The sequence below is a fragment of the Salvelinus namaycush genome, chromosome 6 (assembly GCF_016432855.1).
Source record: "Salvelinus namaycush isolate Seneca chromosome 6, SaNama_1.0, whole genome shotgun sequence".
Lineage (NCBI taxonomy): Eukaryota > Metazoa > Chordata > Actinopteri > Salmoniformes > Salmonidae > Salvelinus > Salvelinus namaycush.
In genome coordinates, this window is record NC_052312.1 from 38,440,204 (window position 1) to 38,457,936 (window position 17,733).

The 17,733-nt window shown below is 43.4% G+C and overlaps 1 protein-coding gene across 3 annotated transcripts in view; it reads right to left on the bottom strand.

Annotated features, from left to right (window-relative positions):
• LOC120049378 (liprin-alpha-2-like) overlaps nucleotides 1–17,733 on the bottom strand; it is a 192,020-nt gene that overhangs the window by 121,598 nt on the left and 52,689 nt on the right. For 2 of the 3 annotated variants that reach the window (XM_038995647.1, XM_038995646.1), the window contains exon 1: nucleotides 4,282–4,362. The exons of the other annotated variant lie outside the window; for it this stretch is intronic. In XM_038995647.1, coding sequence (XP_038851575.1) covers nucleotides 4,282–4,362 — 81 coding nt within the window. Of the gene's footprint in view, nucleotides 1–4,281; nucleotides 4,363–17,733 lie in introns of those variants that run through there. 3 annotated transcript variants of the gene reach the window in all.

The window sequence follows — 17,733 nt, forward strand, 5'->3', positions numbered from 1 at the left end:
GGTGAGACAATGTTTTCTCCATCATTTAACTATTTTCTGAGGATTCTTTTTGGTGGCATTTATATGTTGAAGGTGTGTTTTTCGCAGTTTGTCATCCAATTTGCTTGTTTTTTATAAATTAAACCAGATCTTTCCTGAAAAAAGTCCTCAAACTCCTTTTGTTTTGCATCTAAACTATTCAGAACTTCTGTAGAACATTTATCAACACCATTGATGTGTAATCTTACATGTTCTATTTCTGCTGTAAGTCTTTTCTCTGTAGACCCAATCTGTTTTTGTTTTTGAGATGAAAATTGAATTGAATGATCTCTAAAGACGCACTTAAAGGCATCCTGTACAATAAGTGGATCTGCTGAACCTGTATTATGTAAGAAAAAAATCTGTTACAAACTCCTTAGTTTTCATTAAAAATGTACTGTCGGTCAACAAACTGATCTAATTTCCAATACTCCCGTCCTCATGGAAAGATTGTCATAGTTAAATGGAGGGTTATAAGCTGATGGTCTGATCGCATTCAGTCCTCAGTACATACTTTTTCACCATAGAAAATGATACCAGAAAGTAATCAATCTGACTAGCTTGATTTAGCCTCTTCCAAGTATATCTTACAAGGTCTGGGTTTTTAACCCTTGTGTTGCCTTAAGGGTAAAAAATGACCTGTCTATGTTTAACAGCAGAGAGAACTCCCTAAATGATATTTTTTCAACTTGAAATTTTATGACTTTTCCTTGAGTGACCCCAACATTAGAAAAAGTGAAACATCGCCTTTGTTTATATTTCCATGGAAGCTGTACACCACCAGGGTACAAAGATTGTCTTAGGGTAATTTCTGACCCGGCAGTTATAAAATCATTTACACACAACAAAAACCACAAAGACACACACACACACAATGAGAAATTGAGATTGAGTGTGCTACTGATTTAACTCAACCAGCAGCTCCTGAAGAGGAAGATTACCATGGTTGGCACAGTTAGAAAGAACAAGCCTGAGCTTCCCCCTGCACTCCTCGCAACAAGGGGGAGAGAGGCCTTCTCATCAAAGTTTGCCTTCACCCCCACCACCACTCTAGTTTCTTACCTCCCAAAGAGGAAGAAGAATGTGGTCCTCCTGAGCAGACTGCACAAAATGGCTGAGATCAGTGATCGTGAGGACAGGAAGCCAGCCATCATCCTGGACTACAACCACAACAAAGGAGGTGTGGACAACCTGGACAAGGTGATTTGAACTTACAGCTGCAGGAGGATGGCTGCCCGCTGGCCCCTGGTCATCTTCCATAACATTATTGATGTGCCCTCATACAATGCCTTCGTGATATGGAACAAGATCAACCCTACCTGGATGCCTGATAAGCAGAACAAGAGGAGGGTGTTCCTGGAGCAGCTGGGAAAGGCACTTGTAACCCCACACATTCAAAGAAGGGAGCACCTCCCCCGCACAGCAGCCTCTGCAGCGCTTGTGGAAGCTGTTCAGGGGGCTGAATCTTGTCCTGATCCACCTGAGGCTGCAGCTGGGGCAGGCAAGAGTAGGAGATGCCAATTCTGCCCCCCAAAGAAGGACTGTAAAACAAATACTATGTGCTGCACATGTGAGAAATACATCTGCAAAGCCCATGCACACACACACACTTGCATACTGTCCTACATGTGCTAATTAGAGTTGATTGATTTATGTTCTTCACATTCTTTGTTTTGTGTCTATTATCTTATTTTATTTGTATTTAATGTTGTTGTTTATACACCTTGTGGGTGGGGACAATGGTTAAAAAAATGGGAGAAGATTAGTATTTTGTAGTTGAATTCCTCATTGTACAGTATATAAGAATATATCACTATCACTAAAGTTCAAGACTGTTATTGTTTCCCTTCAATAAAATGCATTCAAAATTACTTTCTGCACATTTCTGCTACTTTCTTTGGCTATACAAGTGCTATCTCTTGCTAAAAAAATTATGTTTACACCTATGCAGTACCTTTAGCAATTATAATAATAATTAGTAAAGAAAACAATTATGACAGGTGTGTTGTAATAAAAACTAGTGGTGTCCACTGATTAAATGCAGTCTTTCTGCATTGTGAAGAGGGAAAACCCAGATATTCACAAAGTTTGTGATGAATGATAGGTTGTTTCTTCATGCAAAATAGATTTTGGGTTTAAAATTCAATTAAGCTGCTTTATTTTAGGGGTTTAGTGGTGGGTCATTTTTTACCCTTAGGACAAGGAGATTAAACAGACTGTTAAGACTACACAAGGGTTAAGCCTCCATATATTGACCAGTTCCAACGTGTCCATAATATTCCTAATCTCTTTGAGCGCCAAAGGGGGATAGTTGGTAGTATGACAGCCTTTACGGTGTGTTGATGTACTTAAAACTGTGTTGTAGTCCCCTATCATTATAATAGTTTTTTCAATTTTGGTGACTAATTAGATTATTGTAAATATTTTCAAAGAAGTTTGAATCATCATTATTTGGTCCATATAGATTTATGAGCCATAACTGTTTGTCATCAAGTAATATATTCAAGGCAATCCATCTTCGTTGAGGATCTATTTTAATTTGTTGTACCTCAAGATCCAAATAATTGTTTAGTAGGATCATAACACCATTTGAATTTCTTAACCCATGCTGAAATACATTTTACCATCCCTTTTTCCCAGGCCACTTCATCAGAAGATATTGAATGAGTTTCCTGAAGACAATAAATATGGTAATCCTTCTCCTTTAGCCATGTAAAAACCGATCTTCTTTTCTTATTATAAGCCAACCCATTGGAATTACATCTGGCTATACTTAATTCACAGATCACCATGATGGGTTACATTTTAAGATACTGATCCTTGTCCTTACCATCATTTTTATACACTTATCCATAATTTGTATACTCCTATCCATACTAACTGTAAGTCGTACCTTCAGTTGTCCTCCAATACCTCTACCTCTACCACAAAAACAAAATACAATTACCCCCAAATAGTCTAATCCCTATCCTAACCTGTCTCCCTAGTGGAGCATGGACCCCTAGTGTTGCTCCCAGCACGAGTCCATGTTGCACTTGGCAATTACTACACAAAAACTAAGAAAATAAATACATTATAACACTCTCATAATACAATTGTTTGTTACATGCAATATGTTTTCTGGACTTCACCTGACAGATGTTGCTCTCCGGTTTTGTAATGAAACAAATGTGTGGTTGAATTTATTCTGCCACTGTGTCTTCTTATTGTCTCGGTCTTAGGCCTATATATCAATATATCACGGTGTCAAGGCATATGAACTAACAGGTTATTGAGCAAACAACGCAATTATCACAACACATACTGTAGGTTGTAATATTGCTTTTTTTCTGGATTGGCTTCCCTGGTGACTTTACTCCTTATTGTAATAATCAATATGAAGAGTTTTCTATTCAACTTTGATAGTAAACTAGGCTATATCTTATTTTAAAAGTCGAGAACTGAGAGAGTATATCAGAATACTATACAAATGTTAAATATAGAGCGAGGATATTAACCATTTAACTAAATTATACATGGAGCAAAATGAAACTATCGCTGGATTCAATAGTGCGACAGAACTCAAATCTCAGATTATTTATTTAATGAAGGGAATAACACAGTAGACTATCTTCTCATGACATTACACAAAGTATGTGGGAAGCATGCATGTGTAGTCTGTTTGGATAGTTAGACCTGCTCTTTTCTGTCCATGTCATCTCATGGGATGAGAGGAGGAAGCAGGGATGTGTCCTAATATTATGGTCGCCGTCCAAGTGACTCTGTGGTAACGCACATCCCCACAGGAATTCTAACTGCGGTCGCTTGATCGCGCACACGTGCCTGCGGATGACGCCTTTTCACCTCTTATTCAACACTTTACAAAACCCCATAAAGCTCACCCAGTATACTACTCCACCACATTGACTTCAGAAATGCATAAGATACATCCCAATGCAAGTGTAAAAACGATTTAAAGCAACTTACAATAAAACGTATTATGGGTAGTATAACGTTGTGCAAACCGTGCACATAGGGTTGGTTCCTAATTACTCACCGAATGTGTAACAAATAATATGGCAATTCCTTTTAAACCATGTGATATGCTAATTTGACAATCATAACCATTCCTTTAAATAGAGCAATGGTCAGGCAATAAACACATCGTGTTCGTTTCGAGAAAAACGTAAACATCGACAATCAAACCTCATATTGAACCAACGCCCATCACATGGTCGCATTCACTGGCATGTCAACATTCGGAGGAATGGTAAAGGTACTTGCCTGGAATGTGTAATATCTTGTCCCGTTCGGCGGGTGCACCTTCGGGGAGTTGGTCCCGGTGCTCATATCTGAAAAAATCATATTTCCTTCGAAGCAATCCAAAAGTGGTCAGAGATTTTTAAAACCGATGTAGCCTATTCAGAATATCAAAACATGTGCTTGCACACATCTGGGTGCTGCAAAGGATAACTTTAAACCTGTCCCGACTGAGGTCTCGTGGTGGCAGCACTATCGGCACCGCACACCCACACCCGAGAGGGTCCAGGCAAGGCGACGCGCAACGGTTGGAATCTTCACAACCGATCAAGAGGCGCAGTGGACGCTGCTCTCCACAAAGCAGGATGCGTTATCGATTGGCCGGCTGAGAAAAAGTCGGTGTAATATAACGGGGTCCATGATTGCCTTGCGCTCGTCGCACAGCATAATTCTGACAGTGCCTCGGACCAGTCCATCTGTTTGCTACGATAATCACCTCCCTCCTATCCGCCACTGCTTCCACGAGTAATTATTCTGAGCATCAGCAGGAGGCTAACCAATACTATATTGCCTCCAAAGAACACGCGGAGTGCGTTTACAGGGGAGGGAACCTCTCTCTCTCTCCCTCTCTATGTTACTGTGAGGAATGATTGCATTCCTAAGGTATTTGTTTTCTCTCCAGAAAAGAGAGGAGCATCAGTGTCCATGATGTGTGGGCTATTGATGTGTTAGATAGTGTGTGTACTCAGTCATTTCAGTTATTACCAGCTCTCGATTTGTACTAAATGTGTACAGTGTTTAGGCTACAGTTTATTACAGCTGTATTACATGTACTGTACAGTAGGATACAGCTTCCATATCCCATACCAAAAAAAAAGACGAGAAGTATACAAAATTGTCCAAATAATATATGTCCATACAAATATATGTATTCCAAATACATTTACAAATGCGATAACATCTGCAAATCTGTGTACGGGACCAATAAACTTTGATTTGATTATACTGTAGGCAACGCCCTCATTCATTGTAAGGCGTGAGTGTGCAGATCTTGGCAGGCAGGAGCTGTGTGCAGTAATGACTTCACTGGGGACCAGCTAGCAGCACCTCCAGCACAGAGCACATAGCACAGCACCTCCAGCACAGAGCACATAGCACAGCACCTCCAGCACAGAGCACATAGCACAGCACCTCCACCACAGAGCACATAGCACAGCACCTCCACCACAGAGCACATAGCACAGCACCTCCAGCACAGAGCACATAGCACAGCACCTCCAGCACAGAGCACATAGCACAGCACCTCCAGCACAGAGCACATAGCACAGCACCTCCAGCACAGAGCACATAGCACAGCACCTTTCAGCTCTGGCCTGAGTCAGGCAGATCTCCCTAAGAGAGATCCTTACAGAAGGAGAAATAGAAGGAGGGAAACAGAGTGAGTGAGAGGGTGAGAATGGAGGGGGAGAGAGAGAAGAGAGAGAGTGGGAGAGTAAGATGTTCAAGGGACGTTATGTGGGACTAAAGGTCCAACCGAGTAGTCACACATAGAAAGGTCTTTCCTCCACATCTTCTTTTCATTAGAGGATCTGTAATCAAAGGTTATAAACCGCAGTATGTAGTATTACACTTGGTCTGCCTTGAACCAATTCCAAACCCTCAATCAGACCACTTGCTCAAAATCCATTTCCAGAAACCTTCAATATCTTCCATCCTCCATATTGATTTTTCCCCTGCTCCCTGAGTTCTCTATAAAAAGAGAACCATTTCATTCATTTAAGATGAATGCGGCATTGACCAAGAGAAGCTTTTATCTACCATTTTATAAAGTGGAGGACATTTAGTTGCATAGACTTCCTATGAGGGGGATGGCCTGGTGTGGCCTCATCCAATTTCCTCCCATCGACTGGCTCCTCTCTCTGGGAGAGTACAAACTGCCATTGTTGAATTATGTAATCCAATTCTATGGCCAAGGTACCAATAGTCCATTTACTGGACCTTATTGAATAAAACATTTAAGACTTATTTATTTCTTGTTTAAAGGGATACTACGGGATTTTGGCAATGAGGCCCTTTATCTGCTTCCCCAGAGTCAGATGAACTAGTGGATACCATTTGTACTTCTCTGTGTCCACTATGAAGGAAGTTAGCGGTAGCTCGCAAGCTAATGCTAACTAGCGTTAGCACAATGACTGGAAATCTATGGGAATCTGCTCGAATATAAAACCACCTCATTGCCAAAATCCCGAAGTATCCCTTTAAGCACAATGCGACATCCTATTACAATGTCTTGGTAGGCTTATTAAAAGTGAATATTTATGCGTAACGCATTGCAACAATTTACTCTTAAAAGAACACTTAAAATTCCAATGTACTTGTTCCCTAACTCAGCTAATGTATTTGGCTCTTAATTGACTCGCCTGGATAAATAACGGTAAATAACATAGCAGACTGTGGGTGACCTTGATTCAGTTGAGCATAGACCCATGCTAGTGGGATATGGCATCGAGGGTATCAAAGCATATGCTCTTTATACTACAGCTTTTCCTTTAGTGCTACTAGCGCTACATCAGATCCTATGAACTACAGTTCAACACTGTTAGGTCAATATTTTATATGTTTCTGACCACATCACTAGAAGCACTCCAAACCATTCATAGTTTGCTACACGGCAAGCCGGGGCCAGATATATACTTTTGGTCCTTAATTGCATAATAACCCTCTTCAAAATGAGATTCTGTATCAGTAGGCGGCTCAGACTGGGCGAATAATAATAGGATTCTGGTAATTACGGGAGCGTGTGGTAAGGCTCTGGTCCTCAGAGTCGTGAAATGCCTGTGGAAATGAGCCTTAATCGAGAGACTATCGCGTCTTAACGACCGTCTGATTCCCCAGGGCCTCTGCTCTAATAAGAAACCATGACATCGTGCTGAAGCTGCTGCAGCCACCGAGTTAAAGTCATGGAAATGGAAACGGGCAAAAGACAACGTTTTTAAACATTATCTAATTCTCCTCTCTCCCTTTTTTTTCCATCCATGGGGACCTGAATGCTGGGAAGTGGAACTGATGCTCCACGTCCTCTACCCCCTACGCAGGGAGATGCCAGGGCAGAGCTGGGCACAGACAAGGCAGATGGGCCTAGTATCCAGAGCTCTGATTGGATAATGAGCCAGTGCCTGAGCATTTGCACACAGGGGTATAGCTCCCAGGGGCGATAGGGGAGGAGAGAGTCTGTCCGTCTGGGCTGTGTCCTCAAGCATGCTGAGCCTCTCACCACCACATAAACAGAACCAGCCAGATGTGTCTGTCTGTCTGTCTGTCTCTCCTCAGTCACTGTTGTCATGCTTTAATTCCGTCCATATGTAATGTACGTAACATCTAGGAAGCGATCTGTCTCTGTCATTATCAACAGTTGTTTTGGGGCTTCTTTACGGTGCTTGCTAATTTCCATCCATATAGTCATGAACAACATCAGTCCTTTCTACAAGGGAGAAGCATCAGGAAGACAGACATATAAAGATGACACCCAAGGAAACTTTAAACATTAAAATGACTAGAATCCAGATTCTTTTTATGGGTACAAACTACAGGAATGGATCCATTTGACTGTGTGCTCAGTTTCAGGGGGAATTACACACTCTTACACTGAGATAAAGGCCAGTTAGTGTGACTTGAACTGCTTTGTCAGTTTGAGTCACACCTGTCTGCAAGAAAGGTGTTTTGATGGACAATTTCCTCGCTGGTCTAGTTTCCTAGTGTGGCCGTGATAGTAGCACTGTGCTCTGCTGTTAGTGCACTGTACAGTGCTATGCTGTACGGTACTGGCCTGAGCTGTGCTGTGCAAGAGTGAGGACATGCAGAAGGATCATGGGAGCCTGGGGTTACTAAGCCTGGCCGATCAGCTGTCATGCAAACAGACCTGTCTGCAGTGGCCAATGACATCATCATACAGATGTGCAGTGGGCCTGGCTTATGCCCCTGCGAGCTGATTGGCTGTTGAGACAGAGCGCTGAGCTCTCAATCCCTTGTGTGTCTGGCTGGCCTGCTCAAAACAGCATGGTTTAAGTCCTCATAGGAACACTGCAAATCTGACACACGATCGCAGACACACACATTTCATTATATTTCATTGCCTTAGAACAGTTTTACTGTAAGTCAAAATAGGTAGCTACAGTACAGGCTATTGTCATGTAGTAAACAGGAGATAACTACAGTACAGGCTATTGTCATGTAGTAAGCGGTATTACTTTTGTAAATACTGCAAATATGCAGTAATACAAGTGGTGTTGATTAAAAGTCAATATATACTGAAGACCCTTCATCTAGTCAGCTCCATTAAAGCAGAGCATGCCCAGAGAACAGCCCTGCTCGTTAAGACCAACACCGGAGCGTGTGTGCAGAGTACACACACACACACACACACACACACACACACACACACACACACACACACACACACACACACACACACAAGTCCTGCTCATTAAGACAAACACCTGAGTGTGTGTGCAGCGTGCCACACACACACACACACACCTCTGTTGGAATCCCTAACAACACATACAAGGCTGTTTCATCAATCAAAGAGCTCAAACCAATCAATTTTGCGTTGACAGCCCGTGTTTGATCATCCCAATGCTCTAATCTTCGAGGCCAGCTGACAAGATAGTAGCGTTGTTAGTGTGTGTATCAGACTAGAGGAGAGGGCTGTGTTTTCTAACCACGGAGCACAGCTAATACGTCATTAAGCAGGAATGCGGAGCGTTGCTTTGAGAAGGCCTTGTTAGAGACACAAGAATACCTCATTAAAATCTAAGAAGGTAGAATGCATGATACACATTATGGTTAATGAGCTCCTATTCCCATAGAGATGGCAGAGGAGGAAATACAGAGGAAAATAGAATGTGGTCTCTTTCAGGTCTAATACTACAGAATACCTTAGAACAAACACCTCCACTATGTTCTGTAATGAATTATCTGCTAAAATACACTTACAAATTCTTACCTGTCACGTGGTTGGTGTAGCATTCAGTGAGGACTAGGCTATTCACATTGATATTTTCTGAATCTAAAAACAGAATTAACATGAATAGATAGTTCCATAATTAATTTGGCATTGGACACCATTGATAAGACAACCATTATCTTTCAGATCGTATTGTCAAACCACTGTTCCGGGATTTGATAACCGACACAAGCTATCGACCAACAATATTGATATTTTGAGACAGAGATTGGTGTCCGATTATTCCTGTTATAATCAATCAATCAAATGTATTTATGAAGCCCTTTTTACATCAGCCGATGTCACAAAGTGCTGTACAGAAACCCAGCTTAAAACCCCAAACAGCAAGCAATGCACCCAAGTCATCTCAACGCAGCTCATGCTGTCCAAATGGATGACGTGACACACCTGAGCTGAGGCCCCAGTGATACAATCACTATGGAAACCATGACACTCGGCATGCAGAGAACACCGAGATACGCAAACACATATGAGAATGTGGTCAACACACAATATATATGCATGAAAAAGTGAGAGACGTGTGGTAGGTGTATGCGGGTTTGTGTGTTGAGACGGTGCGTGTGTGTCTCTCTGCCTGTGTGTTGGTGCATCTGTGCGTGACTGTGTGTGAGCATGCAAACATGTTGGCAAAATCATATTTTGCTGCAAGCTTCTTTGACCAAACAGCCACTTATACTTATGCAAATGTGTTGAAAATGAGGCACAGTAGAGCACGGAGAGGCTACAACACAAAGCAGTCATATAACTACTGGGCTATACTCCACTGAACTTCCAAGGCTACCCATCCAATATGGAACACTACCATTAAGCGATGAGGGGGGGAGAACAACATTTAAATAAGTGAAGACTTTGAAATATAAGTTTGAATATGAAAAACACAATTTCAGATTGTGAATGTGGCACTTCAGTAGCACTCTGGTTTAACCATGGCATATGGAGCTGCTGAACGGCAACAGAGTACCCCAATTATGTGGTTACATAAACACTCCTACACCCTCTCCCCAGGGGGGTTATTGAAATGACAGAAAACTATTCTGTGCAAAAACCACAAGCAATTCTATAAGTCTGTTGGAGTTCATCTGCCCTCTCATGCGACGGAAATATACACGTTTGAAACCCAAACTGTCGGAGAGGATGATGTTGTTGGAAGATGATATCTGCTGAGCTATAAGCAGCATTACTTCCAGCCAAATCACGCTAATCATCCGAATCTTATGTGAGACAAGCAATTCACCTTCAAAAGCATGTTTCCCGGCTGTATGACTGCAATGGCTTGTCAGTTTCCGACTGTTTCTTCTCCTCCAGTTTGGTAAGTTATCCTCATATGCAGAGGCAGGAAGCTACTGCACCTTGCTACAGACTAGCTATCAAATCCTAATCCTACATCGGAGACACTCTTTACAACCTCTCCTCACGACATAAATAGACATGTAGTGAATCAGTATTACAACAACAAGAGAGACTTTGTCCATACGACTACATATTCATTAGGTTTGCTGCGGCGGCATCTTTCCACGGATTGCAACATCTTGAGGAAAACCTCATCAATCATGTACATTAAATCAATGTGATTCAGGACAACATGCCAAGTTTTCCCCTTGCATTATTCAATGGTCGTACATATGTGACCACACGTTTATTCCAAAGCCACCACCAGTGAGTCAAATGAAATCTCCTTGATCCTCCAACCTATCAACAACAGCCAATGTCATGCATATACCAGAACTTGGCACAGTATGGAATCAAATGGCATGATTGGATGATCCCGCAATACAGAGCAGGAGGTAAACCTCCAACAGCCAGTAGTTCATGGGGACGGGTCGGCTGCATGCTTGATATGCAGCACATGATAGATCTCTCTGGGGAGAGAGACATGTTAGCATTAGCATTTCTACTGTCACCGTGCATAGAGACACACGGGAAAGAGACAGAGACATGCTAGCATTACCATTCATACTGTGACCATACCGAGCACACAGTGCCAAACATAGGCAGCCTTAACAAGCTGACTGGAGACAGAGCCAGGCTTCAAGACGTCAGGCTGGGCTGTCGCACAGTACCGACAACAGCTCCCCAAAGGCCGGGCCTGTCAGTTAAGCTAGTACTAAGTCTGCACAGAACCATCCACAGGGTGTGGAGGAGAAGAGAGACAGATTACAGAGAAGGAACAGATCAAAATATGCCATGAACAAGCTCCCTCGGTGCTTCACTGTGAGGAAAGCCTAGTTCCTTTATATTTCATTATGGAGCAGGAGTTGCAGAGTAAATTGACTTGATAATACATAATAATGTTATATCTAGCAGAACCCCCTCCTACCGCTAGCTCCTCTCGTCTGTGTAATGTGTAACTTCCTGTGTAATGTGTAACTTCCTGTGTAATGTGAAGCAGCCTTCATATTGGCCTGTCGGTGTTGAGAGGACCCCTCCAGGCGACTGTCACACCGCCACCCTCCCAAATCAGACGTGTCAGAGCCTAATTGGGCCGCTCCCCGCTCTAACGCTGCACGCCAAATCCTCTACTGGCTGTGCTGGGACGATCAACAACAAGTCACTTTCATGTTAGACTGTTTTTCTGCCAAATTAGCCCGCAAGATACCTTTCATAGTCATTATTGCACCGTATGCTTCCTCTGTCTCCAAAAACCCTCCCAGCGTTTTTGTAAAGTTCCACTGCCGTGAGAATTCTTCCCCTAATGCACCAAGACAGACACCCAAACAATGAGTTACTTGACGGTCGGCCAAAACAAAATGTCTGTGTTTGTCTTATCTGAGTGGGAGATGTTTAAGTCATGGCTATTGGCTTGGGCCAGACTTTTTTTCCCTGACCTGACCAGGAAAATATCTGGACCTTAACTATAGTTTGTATCTAACTACGGCCCACCATTTTACCTGGACCCAGTCGAAGGTCAGGAAACAGGGTCCTAGTCAAAGCACCCCCCCCAATGAACCTTCTTCAACCAGATCTAAACCAGATCTAAACCAGAACTAGAACTGCAATGGCATATTGATGGTGTCAGCACAGGGACAGTGGCAAGAAAAAGCATGTGAACCCTTTGGAATTACCTGGATTTCTGCATAAATTGGTCATAAAATTTGATCTGATCTTCATCTAAGTCACAACAATAGACAAACACAGTCTGCTTAAACTAATAACACACAAACAGTTATACTTTTTCATGTCTTTATTGAACACACTGTATAAACATTCACAGTGCAGGGTGGAAAAGGTATGTGAACCCTTGGATTTAATAACTGGTTGACCCTCCTTTGGCAGCAATAACCTCAACCAAACATTTTCTGTATTTGCGGATCAGACCTGCACAACAGACAGGAGGAATTTTGGGCCATTCCTCCTTACAAAACTATTTCAGTTCAGCAATATTCTTGGGATGTCTGGTGTAAACCATTCTCTTGAGGTCCTGCCACAGCATCTCAAATCGGGTTGAGGTCAGGACTCTGACTGAGCCACTCCAGAAGGCATATTTTCTTCTGTTGAAGCCATTCTGTTGTTGATTGACTTCTGTGTTTTGGGTCGTTGTCTGTTGAGCTTCAATTGGCGGACAGATAGCCTTACATTCTCCTGGAAAATGTCTTGATAAACTTGGGAATTCAATTTCTGTCGATGATAGCAAGCTGTCCAGGCCCTGAGGCAGCAAAGCAACCATGATGCTCCCTCCACAATACTTTACAGTTGGGATGAGGTTTTGATGTTGGTGTGCTGTGCTGTGCCTTTTTTTCTCCACACATAGCATTGTGTGTTCCTTCCAAACAACTCAACTTTGTCCATTGTTGGTGACTTAGATCAAAATCAGATCAAATTTTATGACAAATGTCTGAAGAAATCCAGGTAATTCCAAAGGGTTCACATACTTTTTCTTGCCACTGTACGTACGTGGCCAGCCCTAACAGACAGCTGGGGTCTGTCTCTCACTCACCCTGCTGCACAGGTGTGACATCAGCAGAGCCCTGGTGGCTGGGTGGTACCTCATTGTACTGATGGGATGTGACACGGGGAGCAAGTGACACGCAGGGGCTCCCACGCACCTTTTCAAGGGTAAAGCCACCGCTGTGACAGAGGATGGGACAGGCATTTAAATAGAACCTGCAGCTCCACAGGTGCCTCGGTCTCCTGCTACAAAGACAACTGTAGTCTACTCACATCAATACAGCTCAATGAAACAGAGGAGGACGACCACTTCTTTTGACAATAGATTGAGAAGTGGTTTTGAAAATCTCTCTCTCTCTCTCTCTCTCTCTCTCTCTCTCTCTCTCTCTCTCTCTCTCTCTCTCTCTCTCTCTCTCTCTCTCTCTCTCTCAAAAACAGCAGCACCGTTGTTTTCAGGGTTTGCTGTGTCTTATGTGGTGGTTTTGATGAATCCATTAATTCAGCATTTGGCTTGTTTGTGTTGCTTTTTGGGTCAAAGGTGAATGCAATCAAAAGGATCCCGTTCTCATTTAAACTGGACTATTTCAAAGCAGGTTGTGCAAGACAAGTGTTCCTAGTTGGCGCTGAGCGAGAGGCCTGAGGGGATATTTTCAAGAACATACACTTAGTTGTTAATATGTAGTACTATGAATGAAGGCATTGCTCATGGGGAAATTCCCAAATACCTCTTGCTTTGGAACAACAAAGATACGACTGATCCTGCTTGGAAGCTCATTTGAAAGGCAGACATTTGGACATAGTGGTGTGATTTCAAAGATTACGACTATGTTATGTTTACATACTGTGGCTAACTTAAAAAGTTCCAATGGAACACCCCAGAGAGAGCTGAGGGTTGAGGAGACAGGAGACGTAGGAGATGGGTTTTAAAGATCCTTTACTGAGGCATGCAGTGGTGGGGGTTTCCCTCTGGGTAACTGAGCCCTCAACCCCAATACCTGATCCCTGACAGACAAGGGAAGCATCTCCCCTCTCTCCCTCTCATCTCCCCTCTCTCTGAACCAGAAACCTCCGCTCCACACTGGGGGGAGTGGGGAAAAGTACACACACACACACACACACACACACACACACACACACACACACACACACACACACACACACACACACACACACACACACACACACACACACAGTGACGTATCTGTATGTTACCGTCAAAACACATCGGGACTAGTGGATATCATGCAACTGGGGAAAATCACACCCTTTGTAGCCTTGTGATGAAAATGAATGCAATGCACCACATCCCCAGAAACACACTTATTGGGAGTGGGAGGAAGTTTCTCTGCTACGCTAGACAATAGGTGATATTGTGGCCTAACTCAACCATCCACAAACACGCCCGGTGTGCTTTAATAACGGTTTGACATTCAGCACTTGTAACACGCGGGCGTTTGTTGTTGAAAATAACGCCGACTGAGTTTCTCACCAGAAGATATTTACGCCGAGAGTTCAGGCAACACGCGGAGGTTACGGGAGAAATGAGAAACAGGAACTAATCAAAACCATCTGAGGAGAAAAGCCGGGAAAATTCCAGGTGGGAGTTTCAATCATATAACATTGCCTTTCAAACACAAGAAGCAGGCCTCTCCAGTCACCATTTTGTTCCCCCAGTCAGCAGTTTCATCATAAGGCGCTGAGTTAGGCATATAGGATGTCAATCAAGGTAGTCAGCATGGTCAATCGTGTGTATGTGTGAGTGGGGCCAGCCAGCGGTTAAGTACAGTACTGTGAACATCAACTTCACACGAGGGGTAGTGAGACGTACAGGAGGATTAGCACCTAAGTTGGGGGAGTCTGCCACTAAAATAAGGGTTCAAACCAATGTAAGTACTAGAGGTTACAGAATGCTATGACCTATGATGTGTGTGCGCTCGCCATGCATCTGCGTGGGTTTAGATTAGCGACACACAGAAGATATACAGCGACCACTGTACGTCCTGGAAAATCAACGGTCAGCGCTCACGCCAAACGTGTGCATTGTTCCAGTGTCTGAAACAGAAACCTGAATAAACCCTGATGTGGGTTTTAAGGCCCAGTGCTGCGGACTCCCACCGTGTCGTGTGAACGCAAAAAGGACGAGCAGCTGATTTACAGCGCTGCTGATTAGAAGACAGGTCCATTGGTCGTGTAAAGCTAACGACTGAGTCATACAGCACCACAGTTAGCTGTTTATACAGCTCCTCAGTTTCAACGCCTACATTCTGTCAGTTCCGTTGGACTGTGCTGAAGGTCAGGCTGTTTTGAGGCATGTCTCACCAAAGCATCCATATGCATCACCTGGTAGCCACATATAATAGATTATGAAAGCGGAATGCTTGCAGTGAAACTGGAAACTGGTTGATTATTCAATCAAAAGTAAAGTCAAGGTAAGACATAGTGAGGCAGTAGGCCTGTATCTCTTCAAGTTACCAAACTGTCGGGCGTACGGCTATATTCTCTGGGGGTATGTACAGTCGATTTTGGGAGGTTCTCTCTGTTTCGTGATACAGTTACAGATCCTACTGGGCACCAGTCCATGAAGAGGTCAATACCCCAGACCACCGCCCTTAAACCACAGCCACTAAGATCCCCTTAACAGCCATTAGATCCTTGAGGATTTGAACAGGCTTGACTGGGGGGTTGACTCCTTCACATTGCACTGTGAAGGCAGTACAGTCGACACACTCTAAAGCCAAGGCCACTGTTTAAATTCAGCCCCGAGGGCTGGACAGAGGACAGCCAACATGGTAACAGTCTATCTCCAGGGACCTGAACCATACAGCATCGGACCGAACACCCCAGCACAGCCTCAAAGCCATAGCCACAATCGGCAATTTCATCAGCTAAGGGATTGGCTGGCGAAATGTAACCACGCTCAAATTCATAGACAGAGCTATGGATGCAAGGATTGACAGTCTTATAAGATTGGCATGATAGTAATATTTACCAACCATCCCACCAGTCAAGCCCACGCCAGGTGAATGTGTTCTTCCATCATCAGGCCAGCGGTTTATTTTTGATACATGTTTTATTTTACCTTTATTTAACTAGGCAAATCAGTTAAGAACAAATTCTTATTTTCAATGACGGCCTCGGAACAGTGGGGTTAACTGCCTTGTTCAGTGGCAGAACGACACGTTTTCACCTTGTCAGCTCGGGGATTTGATCTTGCAACCTTTCGGTTACTAGTCCAACGCTCTAACCCCTAGGCTACCTGCCGCCCATAAAGGCGGCAGCTAGGGTTTAACAGCCCTGGCTTACTTATGGGGCCTCTGCCTGAGCTAACGGATTGAAGGGAGCAATTTTAGTGGGCAGATGAGCAGCTATTTCCCCCTGCCTGTCCCTGTCAGGGTGGTGAGCAGCGTGAGGAGGAGGAGGAGGAGTAACGGGGGTTTGATAGACGGGCGCAGGGCAGATTTAATACCAACTACAGGAAATGTGGGACGAACCTTGAGGGTTCCATTGAATACAATAGAACAATAAAGGTTGACGTAGGCGTATTCGTTTGTGGAATACCATTCATTACAAAACTGTCTGCCTTGAACATGGCGCCAATAATCACAATAACACACACTCTCTCTTGTATAATTGCTCATGCCCTCTGCTGCTCCTTCATTCCCAGTGGGACACATTACAAAGGATGTTTGGGAGGATTTGTACAGGGCTAAGCAGAATTGCCCTCATTATACTGATGCTGATAAACAAGGATGGAGTAATCACATTTGACGTAACTTTAATTAAGATTGTCTCTTTGGTTACCACTCTTTGGTTACGGGTTCAACCCAATGGTGCGTTATTCTTCTAGGTCTTCTAGGGAAACAGAAACCAGGTGGATAACTGGGCTTACCCTTGAGCAGCAGAAACAATGTAGGAAATTGACATGATCAATCTTCCCTGGCGCACTAACACCTCTTCTCATCCCGGGTGTTAAGCGTCTGTGGGCGTCTCTTCTTCTCCTCTGATTGTTTTTACTTTATTTGCAAGTTCAAGCTCATCAGTCTTCTGGTCGGCTGTATGGGGGAGGGGCAAACTCATCACTTTCTAATTACAGCCCCCAGCACCGAGACAAATGCGGCAGCTCCCGGATACAACAGCCTGCTTTTGGGACACAAATATAATTTCTGCCGCTTCTTCCTCTCGCTGTACCCCAGAAAGTCATTAAGAAATCAAATAAAGGGCATAGGAAAGCCGGTTAGAGAGCTGCGTTGGTGGGGCGGACGGGGGCCCTAAAATGGAGCACAGCTGACACTTTGGGTGCTCCTGATATCTGGATGAGACATTGCAGAGTGAAAGACCACATAACTATACCATTACACAACAAAAATTGAACTAATTCTTCCATAACTTGATGTAAAACCTGTTGCTGTATTTTTGATGAATGCCTGAGTAGCAAATGTCTTTGTTTTGGAAAAAGTTCATATGAACAAATCAGGGCTAAAAGCCAGTCATTGATGCAAGAAAACAGTACAAAGTATTGAACATCTAAGTTAGTCAAGAAGCAACAAACAGTTTTATCAACAGCC